The sequence below is a fragment of the Neomonachus schauinslandi genome, chromosome 12 (assembly GCF_002201575.2).
Source record: "Neomonachus schauinslandi chromosome 12, ASM220157v2, whole genome shotgun sequence".
Taxonomy (NCBI): Eukaryota; Metazoa; Chordata; class Mammalia; order Carnivora; family Phocidae; genus Neomonachus; species Neomonachus schauinslandi.
The window spans coordinates 30804636-30821330 of record NC_058414.1 but is presented as its reverse complement, the minus strand read 5'-3'; the positions used below and the strand labels follow the sequence as shown (position 1 = coordinate 30821330).

The window sequence follows — 16695 nt, the reverse complement described above, 5'->3', positions numbered from 1 at the left end:
ATGAAAATAATATGCCAAAGGAGCACATTTTGGGTGGCAAATTCTGCTTCCTTTTAGTTGCTTTGAGACGTCAGAGGAAGGTCTAGTGCGTAAGTGGGTTATTGCTTTGGGTACCAAAGAAGATGGGTACATGCGGCACCATATCTGCACATAGAACATGGTTAATGGTTCACTTGCCTTCACCCACCCATTCTTGTTACTGGACAAGGGTCTGTTGCCTGATGGGCTGCATGCCAAACACAGACACTGCTTTTGTGGCAGAGAGAAAGGGTTTTATTACAGGACGCCAAACAAGGAGGTGAGAGAAAATTTCTCAATTCTGCCTCCCTGAAGGATTACTGTGGGGTGTATTTAAGGATAAGGGGTTAAGATGTCTTAGGGTGTGTAGGTTGAATGGAATAAGGTGATTGGACCTACGGAAAAAAGGAAGTGTCCTCCTTTCCAAGTTGTGTGCATTCAGGAATCATGCCTTCTCATGGGACACATGTTCATTAAATGTCAGCATAAGAAGGACGGGGGTGGAGGTGGGGAGACCGTGGGGTGCATCATCAAAGAGGTTCCTTCTTTTTCACCCTTGATCCCTTTTGCGCCCTCGCAAGAATTCTTCCTTGATTTGCTCTCGTCTCAGCTGGTCTTACCAATTGTCTGTCAACCTCTGCAAAACAGGCTCATAAGTCAGTCAAATTAACCACAATTTCCTCACAGAGTAGTCATGCATTTGTTAACTCAGCAGCATCAGTTTCATTCTTAAATCTATCACATCTCCTTTTACATTCACATGCAGCAAAAGAAGTGCACTGTTAAAATCAAAACAACTTTGAGCTTTTTACTGATACCACTTGTATAAATGAGTACGCAAATCCTTCGGAATTACTTATTGAAAGAGTGTAATGCTGTTTAATTAGAACTTTATTATCAATTGCTTGCATGTAACCCTTCGGTGGCTGACTACATAAGGCATTCCAGGTACAAATAGTAACATCGTCCTCTGCACATGCTAGTTGATCCCATTTTCACAATAGGGCCCTCTGGGAGCCCAGGTCATATGTCAGTGCATGGTTGCAGATAGAGGGAGGTTCACGCTCCTTCCTGTCTGTTAATTCAGGCTTTGCAGCCATATGGACTCTCCCTTGAATCTTAGATATTTCACTTAGTATCAAATTACTTTAACTTTTTCACCCCTTCATTTCCTCATATGTAAAGTAGGGAAAATAATATCTACCTCACTGTGCAACTGAGAAGAGTAAATGAGATCCTGTGTATATAATCTACCCTGTACTGTTCCACAGAATAAACACTCAGGAACCAATCAGAAGGATCAAAGAGCATGCATGAAATAAAGACCTCCCTGGTGGCTGAGTATATTGTTTTGCTCAGGAGCTCCAGCAAAGGGGAACACTCTCTTTCCCCTGGCCTCAGGAAAACCTTGAAATCCAGGGACCACAGGGTGCTTGGTCCTCTGCATTTTTCTGGTCTCCCACCTTGACACTGCTGATCCAGAGGACAATTAGCAATTGCTGTGTTCAGCTCATACCGTCCCTTTCCTTGATGTAATTAATGCCTTTTTTCCTCATTTTGTTTATGATTATAGTATATACCTCCTTTTCTGAAATTTAAGATCTCCCCCAAATCCCAGTTTTATTTATTTAGATGAGGATCCATGAGATAGTTGGTGAAAAAATAAGAATTTTAAATTATTGTATACTATCTCAGTCCAAAAAGAATTTGAAGTGGCTAACAGCGTGAATATATATATATATATATATATATATACTTAAAAACAGAACATCATGACCAAAATCAAATTTATTCTATAGATACATTAGCATACACGGATCATTGGTGTATATATTTATTTTTATTTTACAAAAGATAAAATTAACTTTGTAAAAAATTTTAAATGATCTGAAATTGCATTTTTAAACAGATACTGTCTTCATTTACTGATAAAGAACTGTTGGCATATGCAAAAGCTGGAGCAGTAGCTGAAGAGGTCTTAGCGGCAATCAGAACTGTGATTGCCTTTGGAGGACAAAAGAAAGAACTTGAAAGGTTTGAGTTTTTTATTTTAAGTTGCTAGTAATTTTAAATTGTTTCATTGTATATGCCCTTCATATTCTGGAAAAGTTGTAATTTTAGTTGTACTCTTCTTATATCTGCTAATTCAAAACATTTTCTAGAATGTTCTAGGTGGATAGTGACAATAAAATAGTTTCTTAAGGCTGAAACATATTTTATAACTGATGATAATTTTTCCCCATTAAGTCAATTCTTGGTTCTCTAAGACTAAATGAGTATTTTGTATAAGATCTAGGGATACATTTTTTTTTAAAGATTTTTTAATTTATTTATTTGACAGAGAGAGGCACAGTGAGAGAGGGAACACAAGCAGGGGGAGTGGGAGAGGGAGAAGCAGGCTTCCCACTGAGCAGGGAGCCCGACGTGGGGCTCGAACCCAGGACCCTGGGATCATGACCTGAGCCGAAGGCAGACGCTTAACGACTGAGCCACCCAGGCGCCCCTAGGGATACATTTTAATCTGTGGTTTGTTTCCCCTCTTGCTGGGGCTCCTCATCAATTGGGTTATGCTCCATGATTTGGAAGATAAAAATATAACTGAAAAGCACATTTGTACAAAATTTCAAAATCTTTATTATGTGCTGTTTAGTATTTTTTTTTTACAACTGTCCCCTTTTATTAAATTTCTGAGAGTGTAGATGGTAAATTTATTGCAGTGTATAATATGCATCAGATCCACTGATTTCTGAACAGTGACAGACTCTATTGAATATATGTTACAATTGAATATATGTTATAATCTGATATAGTATTTTAATGTTACAAATGTATGAGTATTTGGATATTAGGAAATACTAAACTGTATTTTTTTGGAACATTATACATTGTTGATAGAGCCATAAGGAAAACAAGGGAATTTTGATAAGTCAGAATGATAGTTACTCCTGGGGGAGAAGAGGTGTGGGTAATAAGAGTGAGACACATAGTGGGGGTTTCTGTAGTTGTGGTGTAGTATTTTGTTTCTTGACCTCAGTTGTGCTGACATGGGTGTGCACTGCATAATTATTTTTTATACTGTACCTGTGCATTTTTAGTATACTTTTGTTCATATGATATATTTCATACCCACAAAGATGTCCTCTGAGAATAATTTGATGGCTAAGCACCATAGGTCAAAGGAGAGTAATAACTATGTTCTCTCTCAATTCTTTGCTTTTGCCTTAAAATATGTCTGACTAATAAAATGGGAAATCTTGCTTAATGATCAGGCAAGCATCCAATCAAATACAACCCTTCCTCTTTGGAAGTTAAATTCTTTCAAGGGGAGGGGAAGGCTAAAGACAACCGCAAATAACAAACTAATATACCAGTTGGGTAAATATTATTTGGGGATATAAATAGTCTTTTAAAGTCAGGGGGGTACTATTTAGATGATTCAGAAAAGTCTTCTCTGAATAGTTTATGTTTGAGCAAACAGAGAATGAAGTTTTGAACTCAGATTCTTTTGCAGTTTTTCTCAGTGGAAAGGTGGACCAGAGAAAGAATACGTCCACCAACACAAGGATACAAATAAAACTTTTCTGCTTCTGCCTAGTTTCTGAGCTGGGGGAGAGCATCTCCTTATAGAAATCAAAATCTCAGGCCTCCCCTCAGGTGCACTTAGGGCCTGAATTTATTAAACTCTGTGAACGAGGGAGTGCTCTCTCCCCAAAACAAGATTTCACATTAAAAATGAATCTTAGTCCAATGAAACCACTAGGCTGTCCAGTTGAAGAAATGAAAACTTGCTGAAAATTAATTAAGCATCCAAATTAAGAACTTAGAAAAAGAACAACAGAGTAAAAGAAGTATAAGGAGGGAATAATAAGTAGCAAAAATTAACAGAATAGAAAATAAATGTAAGAAAGTGGAAGCCTGACAAATCCATAAACTAATTCTTCAAAAAGACTAATAAATAACTAAGTATTTGCAAATTTAATCAAGAATAAAAAAAGAATAAATAAGGAAAAATTGCTACAGATAAAAAAATTTTATTTTAAAAAAAGTACAGCTTTATACCAATAAATTTTAAAACGCTGATGAAATAGACAATATCCTAGAAAAATATAGGCTAAAACTCTCACTTAGGGGGAAGAAAACTTGAGTAGACCTACAATTGTTAAAGGAATTAAATCCAAAGTTAAAAATATCCACCTTCTGCCCTTATATACACAGCAAAACCCAGAGAGTCCAGATAATTTTACAGACAAGTTCTCCCAAAACTTGAAGACAGAGATAATCCTATGTTATAGAAATTGTTTCAGAGAATGAGAAAAAAATATATTGAAAGTTGTGAATTCATTTTATGAGGCCAGTGTAACTTCAAAGCCACAATCAGGCAGATATATGAGAAAGGAAAATTATAAAGCAAATTCACTTAAAACATAGATGCAGAAGGTCTACATAAATTATTAGCTAAACAAATCCATGTGAAAAATATCAGATTAAAAAAAATCTTGAACTTATTAGCTTTATCCCATGGTGCAAAGATGGCTTAACATTAGGAAATCTATTAATATAATTAAGCACATTAACAGATTGAAAGGAAGAGACGTTTTGTATTGATGGGTGGGTGGGGAAACATTAAATACCTATGATTCACTCAAAACTAGGAGTAAGAATTAATTTTCTTAATATAGAGTATATACCAGAGATACATAAGGAAACATCATACTTAATGGTGCAATGTGCAAAGCATTCCTTAAAATACAGAATGAAACAGATATATCTGCTGGCATTATTTCTACTTAGTGTTGAACTGGTACTAGATAATAACACCAACAAAACAGGTAAGAGTAAGAATAATAAAAATAAAACAAAAAAGAAATAAAAGCTAGAAGGGTTGGAAAACAAGAAGCAAAATTGTCATTATTCACAGATGATATGATCGTATGCACAGAAAGTCCAGTAGACTCTGCAGACTAACAATGCTCAGTGAGATCTCTGGGCATCTGATCACAATTCAGAGAAAATTGCTGTGAAACCAGCAATGAATGATAATAAATAGAATTGCATTGATTCTGACATGCACATTTTTCTCTCACAATGCTGAAATTAAGATAAGTTCTACAATCAGTGCCATCTTATAATTGCTGTGGATCTGGATTGAAGTCAGTCCTTACAGGCAGGATTTGTGTTTGCTTGTGCCATTCACTGGGGATGGTATTAACCTAAGACCACCTTACGTGAAATTCTTTGTCTAGGAGTTCAGACCTGCGTGAGTATTGTCTGTGGTTCAGATTCTCAGGGAGTTGTTTTTCCCTCCCTTTACTTGATGCCAGGGTTGAGACACACGAGTTTCCCTGCTGTCACTCTCCCTGGGGTGTGTGCTTATTATACTGAGGCCGTAGTCATTTGGATCCCAGCTGTAGATTGATTATCCTACTAAACTCCTTAATCCTACAAAAAATAACAGAATAACACTAACTTCTCCCAATTAATGACATCCTAAATTTGATGAATATGATCATTTTTAAGAGGGATTATTATTAGCAATAAAAATTATAATTATCTATGGAATACAACATTAGTAAGGAGGGAAAAGACATCGTGGGAGTTAAGTCTGGTCTTCAGAACTCAGATAAATCTGATCATTTTAGTTCAGGAAAAGTTTAAATGAATTGAGTTTTATTTTTTTTTCCTAAAGAAGATGGGGATCAAATTTTTATTATAAGAATAAGCAAATGGGCGCACACAACTCTATTCAGAGATGCATTTTCTGTGTCGCATCATTTCTTCAGAAGATATTAGTTATTGGGATGTGTCTTTGAAAGGATATTCTCCCCTGGTGAATTGGAAATTAGTTTTGCCTTTAAATCAAGAGCAGATTTGGGACTACAACATGCTCGCCTCATTTTCTTTCCAGGTTGGCCATTTCTTGAAAGTTCATTCATTCAACAGATGGAGCCAGTGTCTACCACACGTACATGCTACGCTCTGGGTTTTCAATAATTAATTTTACTTTATGGCAGTCAGGGGAGGGCTCTCTGAGAAGTTTTCATCTAGGCTGAGACTTGAAGGATGAGGAAACGCCTACCCTGGTGGGAGTAGGGATAGATGAGTCTTCCACAGTTGCCGAGGTGGCAAACATTGGTATGGTCTAGAAGATACCGTAAGGCTTGTATGCCTGGAGCTCTGTTGAGTGAGGGGAGATGGAGAAGAGAGGCAGCTGAAGGTGGTGGGGGCCATGGAGGAGTTAAGATTTACTCCAAGGGCACAGGAGGTTGAGGGTCTTAAACAAAGGAATGAGTATCCACATTATGTTTTAAGATTATTTCTCTGCCTGTAATTGGTTTGGTGAATGAGGAGAGGAGTTAAAGATTGGAGGCAGGGAGACCAGTGGAAAGGCTGTTATAGCCTGGGTGAAAAGGCTTATGGTGCCCTGATGTGGACTGCAGGCAGGAGAGGGGAGACAGCTATCTAGATTTCAGATGTAATTTGGAAGTAGGATTGCTAAAACTATTTGTAGGCCAAATGTAATCTTCAGTTTTCTTTTTAGTTCTTTCCCTTCCTTTCTCTGCTTTTGCATGGACAAGTAATTAAGGTCTTAGTCTGACTTTCTCTTCCAATTAACAGGTGCAGGAGGAAGATGCTCTCTTGGAATGGAAATTTAACCAGAATTTAGAATGAATTCAATTCCGTAGTATAAGGATAGCTTTATTCTCCTTAATTTTAAAATGATATTTTTCTCTCTTGTGTGTGTCTTACTGCTTAGTATTGATTTTTCTGCCTAACTAAAATTGTTTCTTGCTCTTGTAAGTGGTTGTTTGTGTCACTGATAAATATTTCCATAATATTTAAGAGGAATTTTTTAAAAACTTCACTGTTTTTGTTATGTATCTTTAATCCATTTTAGGAACTGTGACTTTAATTACCATTCTTATACTAATGCTTTTAATGAGTAGGTGGTTTTAATTGGTGATTTTGTAGTGTGGTATTTTTTATCAAAACACCAATCAAAAAGCCTGTGTAAAAGTAGTATTGTTGATGTCTCTTTCCTCCTTACCCTCTTCCTTTTTTCATTTATCTTTTCTTGTATCTAAATGATTTTCTTCCTTGTTGTTGCTGCTTCTTCTGAAAATGTTTCTTCTGGCTGCATGGTACAACAACCTATCAGTGAAGTGAGTTCTGCATTAGTCTAGGTAAGCAAGAACTGATAGAAAGTAACAATAAAGGTGTGAGTCATATGCATTTAAGTTCCTTATTTGTAATTATGTATTGTGGATGCCTCCTAATACCTTTTGCCTCAGGTCAACTCAAAAAGTGGAAATAGATCAACCATTGAAACACGTTACTCAAAAATAATTTTTTTGCACTAAGATTATAACTGGCAAGTTAGGGACACACATTTTTGCAGAGAGAAACTCTAATAGTATGTTACTATTTTATCACTAAAGTTCTGTTTGAATTTGGCCTTTAGTGGATATAGGAATCATGTAAGTTTCATTTGGCAGGCTTTGAACTGGTAAAGCAGCTAGTTAAAAAAAATCAGGAAGGCAAGAGGGAACGCATACTTTTACCTGAGCAGAACTTGATCTCTGCTGTACATTCCAACTGGGGCGGGGGGGGGGGGGGTTTCTTCCAAAGAAAATTAATATAATACTACATATTTTTATAGTCATGCTTTTATGGGTCAAAGACCTCAAAATATTAATTTTATATGGAAGTAAGTTCTTTCTACAGTTATGAACTTTTTCTTTCTGCAAGGTAATGTTCTAAGTTCCAGGGAGATGTGATTAAGAGGATAAAGAGTTTAAGACTCAATTATAATCTGTTCTATTTCTCTAATAATTTTACCTCAATTCTATATTTATGAAGATTCTTCTTAAGAGATACAGAGATAACCTAATGGGGCCCACATTAAAAAAAAAAAAGAAAGAAAGAAAGAAAGAAAAGAAAAAGAAAAAGAATCTTCCTTAACGTTTCCTTAAACATTCAGTGGTTTAAAGACTTTACTTGTGTTGAGAACTTTTTAGCCTTATATCTGCTTTTTATTATTAAACTTAAAAGGCATGCAGATTTTAAAGGGAAAACACGGATATTTTCGTGGCTTCTTTTTGTCTTGCCTACGAAACAGTGCAAGTTCTGGAAGTTTACTAAACATTATTTTATGTATTTCATTATTGTTAAGGCCAGAGAAGAAGCTTTAGAATACTTTCCCCAAATTATTTAATCTCTGTAGATAAGTAAGCCTCAGTTTACTCATCTACAAGAAGGGATTAAAACAGTGCTAACACCACAGGGTCAATGTATGAACAAAAGGAGAAAATGTGCGGTAAGCACCTACCACAAGGTTGGGCACATTCTAAGTACTTAATAACCATCATGCTATCTTGGCTCATTTCATATGATTTATGAGTATATGTGATAGTTTTTGTTACTTCTCCCAGGTACAACAAAAATTTAGAAGAAGCTAAGAGAATTGGGATAAAGAAAGCTATCACGGCCAACATTTCTATTGGTGCTGCTTTCCTGCTGATCTATGCATCATATGCTCTGGCATTCTGGTATGGGACCACCTTGGTCCTCTCCCATGAATATTCTATTGGACAAGTACTCACTGTAAGTGGTGTTATTTTAAGAAATGAGTCTCTCATAAAAATTCCAATGAAGTTGAGTGGTGTTGGCTGGAGTGATGTTAGAGAATAGGTATTGAAGAACTATTGAATAATACAAAGAGCCATGTGCTACTAGATTAAAGAGTGGAAAGGAAATTAGATGTATTGAGCGTCTTCTTTGCAGATCCCTTGCACAGTTTGTCTTGAAGCCTAAATAATATTAACATCACTAATCCCTATAGCATGAAATCTCATTTGTTGAGATCATTTCTTTGTGGCAGGTTCAATGCTAAACATTTTATTTTTATTTTCTGGTTGACTATTCACAATGACAAATGACAAAATACACCATTTAACTATTTTTCAAATTCTTTTGAATGACAGCTAGTCCACCTTGCAAAGTTATGGAAGTATTAATTGTTACTCTTCCTTAAAGAATATTCTATTTGTTGGTTCTTGGCCTTATAGAACTTTGTACAAACACAGAAAGCTTGCCATTTGAGCTATCCTCTTTTATTTCATAGTGGTGAAATAGTTCATAAACAAAGCCCAATCTGTATTGTGATCTAATAAAGTACATACTGTTAGAAGGGTCACTCAGTTCCTTTTTCATAGGCTAATAAGCACAAGTATATTGTTGGTGATAGAATTTTGTTGAGTCCCTTAAAACAGTTCCCTTTCTCAGGAACCAGATTTGTAATGTGGATATAATAATTGTGTCATCCAAAATGTGCAAGGCTATTTAGTTAAGAATGGCGTTTACCAAAAAGCTTTTATTAGGGTAGTAATGCTATTGGTGAACCTAGGTTGTAATAAGAAATGTGTTCTACTTAATTGTGATGTAGATATGCTGTTTAAAATCTTGTTTTCACTGATCCCAGAACTGCCTCATAAACTGGAAGCATGCAGAATATGAGTAAGAGCATGGGATTTGAAATCAGGCTGACTTGAATCAAATTCCAGCCACTTATTAACTATATGATTTGGGGTGGCCACGTAGACTTTTCAAGTTTCTGCTACCTCTTTTGCCAAATGGAAATGGCAGGAATAATTTGCCATAACTTTAGTGTAGTTGTAAATTCTAACTGAGGAAATGAATACAGAATCACTTAGCAAAATTTCTTCTGTGTAAATTATTGGGTAATTCCTGTGTGATTTAGAAAGAAATTAATAGTGATATTAGTTCTCTGTAACCCTGAAGAAAAATAATTTCAGTTGGGCAAAATGAAAAACACAAAACCTGTTTATCAGACCTCAAAGAGAACACAGTCCGGTAGAAGGAAAGACAACCTGATCAAGAATAATGCCCTAGGGGCGGAGCAAGATGGCGGAGGAGTAGGAGAACTGGATTTCATCTGGTCTCAGGAATTCAGCTGGATAGGGATCAAACCATTCTGAACACCTACAAACTCAACAGGAGATCGAAGAAAAGAAGAGCAACAACTCTCTCATCAGAAAAGTGACCACTTTCTGGAAGGGACCCAACAAGCGGCAGATCCGGGGAGACTCACCTTCTTCCCCCGGGAGGAGAGGCATGGGAGCGCACTGCAGGGATCTGCTGGGTTTGGAGACTCCACACGGGGTCGGGTGCCAGAGATAGAAACACAGGGTCACAGGCTGCGTGAGCATGGAGTGAGGCCAGAGCCAGGGGAGATGGGAGTGACTGATGGCTTTTCTCTGGGGGCTCACTGAGGAGCGGGGCCCCGAGTTCTCGGCTCCTCAGGGGCGGAGATTGGGAGGCCGCCATTTTCACTCTCCACCTCCAAATCTGTACGGAAAGCTCGCAGGGAACAAAAGCTCTGGAGAGCAACCCGAACAGATTACTTAGCCCGGACAGGGCAAGGGCAGGGCAATTCCGCCTCCAGCAAAGACATTTGGGAACCACAGCAACAGGCTCCTCCCCAGAAGATCAGCGAGAACAGCCAGCCAAGACCAAGTTTACCGATCAATGAGAACGGCAGAACTCCAGCGCTAGGGGAATACTGCACATAGAATTCATGGCTTCTTTACCATGATTCTGTAGTCTTTCAAAGTTAATTTTTTTTTAACCCTCTTTTTTTTTAATTCTTCTTTTTCCCTTTTTCAACCAACATCTTATCAATCCCTTTTTTAAAAAACATTTTTATTTTTCATTTTTAGAGTCATATTCTATCCCTTCATAGTAGTTACCCATATTTTTGGCATATATATATGTTGTTCTCTCTTTAAAATTTTGAGATAGTTTCTTCTAACAGATCAAAATATACCCTAAATCTCTAGTGTATGGTTTTTTTCTACTCCCCTGCCTGATCACATTCTCTCCCTTTCTTTTTTTTTTAAATCCTCTTCTTTCTTTTTTCAAACAACTTATCAATTCCTTTTATAAAATTTTTTATAATTTCCATCTTTACAGTCATATTCCGTCCCTTCATCGTATCAACCCTTATTTTTGTACATATATAAGGTTTTCTTTCTTTAAAATTTTGGGAGGCACTTACTTCTAACAGACCAGAATACGCCCAAAATCTAGTGTGTGGCACTGATCTATATACCAGCCTGATCATATTTGATCATATTCTGTTTTTTGTTTTGTTTTGTTCTGTTTTTGTTTGTTTTTATCTTTTTCTTTTTCTTTTTCTTTTTTCTCTCTTTCCCTTCTTTTCCCCCTGCTTCAGGTCTTTTCTGATTTGTTTAGAGTATATTATCTGGGGACGTTTTTACCCTGTTAGCATTTTGTTCTCTCATTAATCTATTCTCCTCTGGACAAAATGACAAGACGGAAAAAATCACCTCAACAAAAAGAACAAGAGGTAGTACTGACTGCCAGGGACCTACTCAATACGGACATTAGTACGATGTCGGATCTAGAGTTCAGAATCATTACTTTAAAGATACTAGCTGGGCTTGAAAAAAGCGTGGAAGTTATTAGAGAAACCCTTTCTGGAGAAGTAAAAGAACTAAAATCTAACCAAGTCGAAATCAAAAAGGCTATTAATGAGGTGCAATCAAATATGGGGGCGCTAACTGCTAGGATAAATGAGGCAGAAGAGAGAATCAGTGATATAGAAGACCAAATGATGGAAAATAAAGAAGCTGAGAAAAAGAGAGATAAACAACTACTGGATCACGAGGGCAGAATTGGAGAGATAAGCGATACCATAAGACGAAACAACATTAGAATAATTGGGATCCCAGAAGAAGAAGAAAGAGAGAGAGGGGCAGAAGGTATAATGGAGCAAATTATAGCAGAGAACTTCCCTAATTTGGGGAAGGAAACAGGCATCAAAATCCAGGAAGCACAGAGAACCCCTCTCAAAATCAATAAAAATAGGTCAACACCCCGACATCTAATAGTAAAACTTATGAGTCTCAGAGACAAAGAGAAAATCCTGAAAACAGCTTGGGAGAAGAGATATGTAACCTACAAGGGTAGAAACATTAGATTGGCAACAGACCTATCCACAGAGACCTGGCAGGGCAGAAAGGACTGCCAGGATATATTCAGAGCACTAAATGAGAAAAATGCAGCCAAGAATACTATATCCAGCTAGGCTGTCATTGAAAATTGAAGGAGAGATAAAAATCTTCCAGGACAAACGAAAACTAAAGGAATTTGCAAACATGAAACCAGCCCTACAAGAAATCTTGAAAGGGGTCCTCTAAGCAAAGAGAGAGCCTAAAAGCAACATAGACCAGAAAGGAACACAGACAATAGACAGTAACAGTCCCTTTACAGGCAATACAGTGGAACTAAATTCCTATCTTTCAATAGTTACCCTGAATGTAAATGGGCTAAATGCCCAAATCAAAAGACACAGGCTATCAGATTGGATTAAAAAACAAGACCCATCAATATGCTGTCTGCAAGAGACTCATTTTAGACCCAAAGACACTCCCAGATTGAAAGTGAGGGGGTGCAAAACCATTTACCATGCTAATGGACACCAAAAGAAAGCTGGGGTGGCAATCCTTATATCAGACAAATTAGATTTTAAACCAAAGACTGTAATAAGAAATGAGGAAGGACACTATATCCTACTTAAAGGGTCTATCCAACAAGAAGATCTAACAATTGTAAATATCTATGCCCCTGACATGGGAGCAGCCAATTATATAAGGCAATTAATAACAAAAGCAAAGAAACACATCGACAACAATACAATAATAGTGAGGGACTTTAACACCTCACTGAAATGGACAGATCATCTAAGCAAAAGATCAACAAGTAAATAAAGACTTTAAATGACACACTGGACCAAATGGACTTCACAGACATATTCAGAACATTCCATCCCAAAGCAACGGAATACACATTCTTCTCTAGTGCCCATGGAACATTCTCCAGAATAGATCACATCCTAGGTCACAAATAGGGTCTCAACTGGTGCCAAAAGATTGGGATCATTCCCTGCCTATTTTCAGACCACAATGCTTTGAAACTAGAACTCAATCACAAGAGGAAAGTCAGAAAGAACTCAAATACATGGAGGCTAAAGAGCATCCTACTAAAGAATGAATGGGTCAACCAGGAAATTAAAGAAGAATTAAAAAAATACATGGAAACCAATGAAAATGAAAACACAACTATTCAAAATCTTTGGGATGCAGCAAAGGCAGTCCTAAGAGGAAAGTATATAGCAATACAAGCCTTTCTCAAGAAACAAGAAAGGTCTCAAGTACACAACCTAACCCTACACCTAAAGGAGCTGGAGAAAGAACAGCAAATAAAGCCTAAACCCAGCAGGAGAAGAGAAATAATCAAGATCAGAGCAGAAATCAATGAAATAGAAACTAAAAGAACAGTAGAACAGATCAACGAAACTAGGAGCTGGTTCTTTGAAAGAATTAACAAGATTGATAAACCCCTGGCCAGACTTATTAAAAAGAGAAGAGAAATGACCCAAATCAACAAAGTCATGAATGAAAGAGGAGAGATCACAACCACCACCAAAGAAATACAAACAATTATAAGAACATATTATGAGCAACTCTATGCCAGCAAATTAGATAACCTGGAAGAAATGGATGCATTCCTAGAGATGTATCAACTACCAAAACTGAACCAGGAAGAACTAGAAAACCTGAACAGACCTATAACCACTAAGGAAATTGAAGCACTCATCAAAAAACTCCCAACAAACAAAAGCCCAGGGCCAGATGGCTTCCCAGGGGAATTCTACCAAACATTTCAAGAAGAATTAATACCTATTCTTCTGAAATTGTTCCAAAAAATAGAGATGGAAGGAAAACTTCCAAACTCATTTTATGAGGCCACCATTACCTTGATCCCAAAACCAGACAAAGACCCCATCAAAAAGGAGAATTACAGACCAATATCCCTGATGAACATGGATGCAAAAATTCTCAACCAAATACTAACCAATAGGATCCAGCAGTACATTAAAAGGATTATTCACCACAACCAAGTGGGATTTATCCCTGGGCTGCAAGGTTGGTTCAACATCCACAAATCAATCGACGTGATACAATACTTTAACAGAAGAAAGAACAAGAATCATATGATCCTCTCAATAGATGCAGAAAAAGCATTTGACAAAGTACAGCATCCGTTCTTGATCAAAACTCTTCAGAGTATAAGGATAGAGGGTACACACCTCAATATCATAAAAGCCATCTATGAAAAACCTACAGCGAATATCATTCTCAATGGGGAAAACTGAGAGCTTTCCCCCTAAGGTCAGGAACACGGCAGGGATGTCCACTATCACCACTGTTATTCAACATAGTATTAGAAGTCCTAGCCACAGCAATCAGACAACAAAAAGAAATCAAGGGCATCCAAATCAGCAAAGAAGAAGTCAAACTCTCACTCTTTGCAGATGATATGATACTTTATGTGGAAAACCCCAAAGACTCCACCCCAAAATTGCTAGAACTCATACAGGAATTCAGTAAAGTGGCAGGATATAAAATCAATGCACAGAAGTCAGTGGCATTCCTATACACCAACAACAAGACAGAAGAAAGGGAAATTAAGGAGTTGATCCCATTTACAATTGCACCCAAAACTATAAGATACCTAGGAATAAATCTAACCAAAGAGGCAAAGGATCTGTACTCAGAAAACTATAAAATACTCATGAAAGAAATTGAGGAAGACACAAAGATATGGAAAAACGTTCCATGCTCATGGATTAGAAGAACAAGTATTGTGAAGATGTCAATGCTACCTAGAGCAATCTACACATTCAATGCAATCCCCATCAAAATACTATCCACTTTTTTCAAAGAAATGGAACAAATAATCCTAAAATTTGTATGGAACCAGAGAAGACCCCGCTTAGCCAGAGGAATGTTGAAAAAGAAAAGGAAAGCCGGCGGCATCACAATTCCGGACTTCCAGCTCTATTACAAAGCTGTCATCATCAGGACAGTATGATACTGGCACAAAAACAGACACATAGATCAATGGAACAGAATAGACAGCCCAGAAATGGACCCTCAACTCTATGGTCAACTCATCTTTGATAAAGCAGGAAAGAATGTCCAATGGAAAAACAACAGTCTCTTCAACAAATGGTGTTGGGAAAATTGGATAGCCACATGCAGAAGAATGAATCTGGATCATTTCCTTACACCACACACAAAAATAGACTCCAAATGGTTGAAAGACCTAAATGTGGGACAGGAGTCCATCAAAATCCTAAAGGAGAACACAGGTGGCAACCTCTTCGACCTCAGCCACAGCAACTTCTTCCTAGAAACATCACCAAAGGCAAGGGAAGCAAGGGCAAAAATGAACTATTGGGACTTCATCAAGATAAAAAGCTTTTGCACTGCAAAAGAAACAGTCCACAAAACCAAAAGACAACTGACAGAATGGGAGAAGATATTTGCAAATGATATATCAGAGAAAGGGCTAGTATCCAAAATCTATAAAGAACTTATCAAACTCAACACCCAAAGAGCAAAGAATCCAATCAAGAAATGGGTAGAAGACTTGAATAGACATTTTTCCAAAGAAGACATCCAAATGGCCAACAGACCCATGAAAAAGTGCTCAACATCGCTTGGCATCAGGGAAATCCAAATCAAAACTCGATGAGATACCACCTCACACCAGTCAGAATGGCTAAACTTAACAAGTCAGGAAATGACAGATGTTGGTGGGGATGCGGAGAAAGGGGAACCCTCCTACAGTGTTGGTGGGAATGCAAGTTGGAGCAGCCATTCTGGAAAACAGTATGGAGGTTCCTCCAAAAGTTGAAAATAGAGCTACCATATGATCCAGCAATTGCACTACTGGGTATTTACCCCAAAGATACAAATGTAGGGATCCAAAAGGGTACGTGCACCCTGATGTTTATAGCAGCAATGTCCACAATAGCCAAACTGTGGAAAGAGCCAAGATGTCCATCGACAGATGAATGGATAAAGAAGATGTGGTATATATATACCATGGAATATTATGCAGCCATCAAAAGGAATGAGATCTTGCCATTTGCAATGATGTGGATGGAACTGGAGGGTATTATACTGAGTGAAATAAGTCAAACAGAAAGACATGTATCATATGACCTCACTAATATGAGGAATTCTTAATCTTAGGAAACAAACTGAGGGTTGCTGGAGTGGGGGGTGGGGTGGGAGGGATGGGGTGACTGGGTGATAGACACGGGGGAGGGTATGTGCTCTGGTAAGCACTGTGAATTGTGCAAGACTGTTGAATCTCAGATCTGGACCTCTGAAACAAATAATGCAATATATATTAAGAAAAAAAAAAAGAAGAAGATAGCAGGAGGGGAAGAATGAAGGGTGGGAAATCGGAGGGGTTGACGAACCATGAGAGATGATGGACTCTGAAAAACGGACTGAGGGTTCTAGAGGGGATGGGGGTGGGAGGATGGGTTAGCCTGGTGATGGGTGTTGAGGAGGGCACGTTCTGCATGGAGCACTGGGTGTTATGCACAAACAATGAATCGTGGAACACTGCATCTAAAACTAATGATGTAATGTATGGGGATTAACATAACAATAAAAAATAAAGAATGCCCTAGATGTGTGCTTTATCATTTACAAAATATTTTCGTATGTACTGTTTCATTTGATACAGTCTAAGTTTGCTAGGTCAGGAAAACAG

At 37.6% G+C, this 16695-nt stretch overlaps 1 protein-coding gene across 1 annotated transcript in view; it reads left to right on the top strand.

The window, feature by feature from the left end:
• Positions 1 to 16695, top strand: part of ABCB1 (ATP binding cassette subfamily B member 1) — a 115383-nt gene that overhangs the window by 45727 nt on the left and 52961 nt on the right. Inside the window, exons 8-9 of the mRNA XM_021689632.1 lie at positions 1928 to 2052; positions 8448 to 8619. Coding sequence (XP_021545307.1) covers positions 1928 to 2052; positions 8448 to 8619 — 297 coding nt within the window. The remainder of the gene's footprint in view (positions 1 to 1927; positions 2053 to 8447; positions 8620 to 16695) is intronic.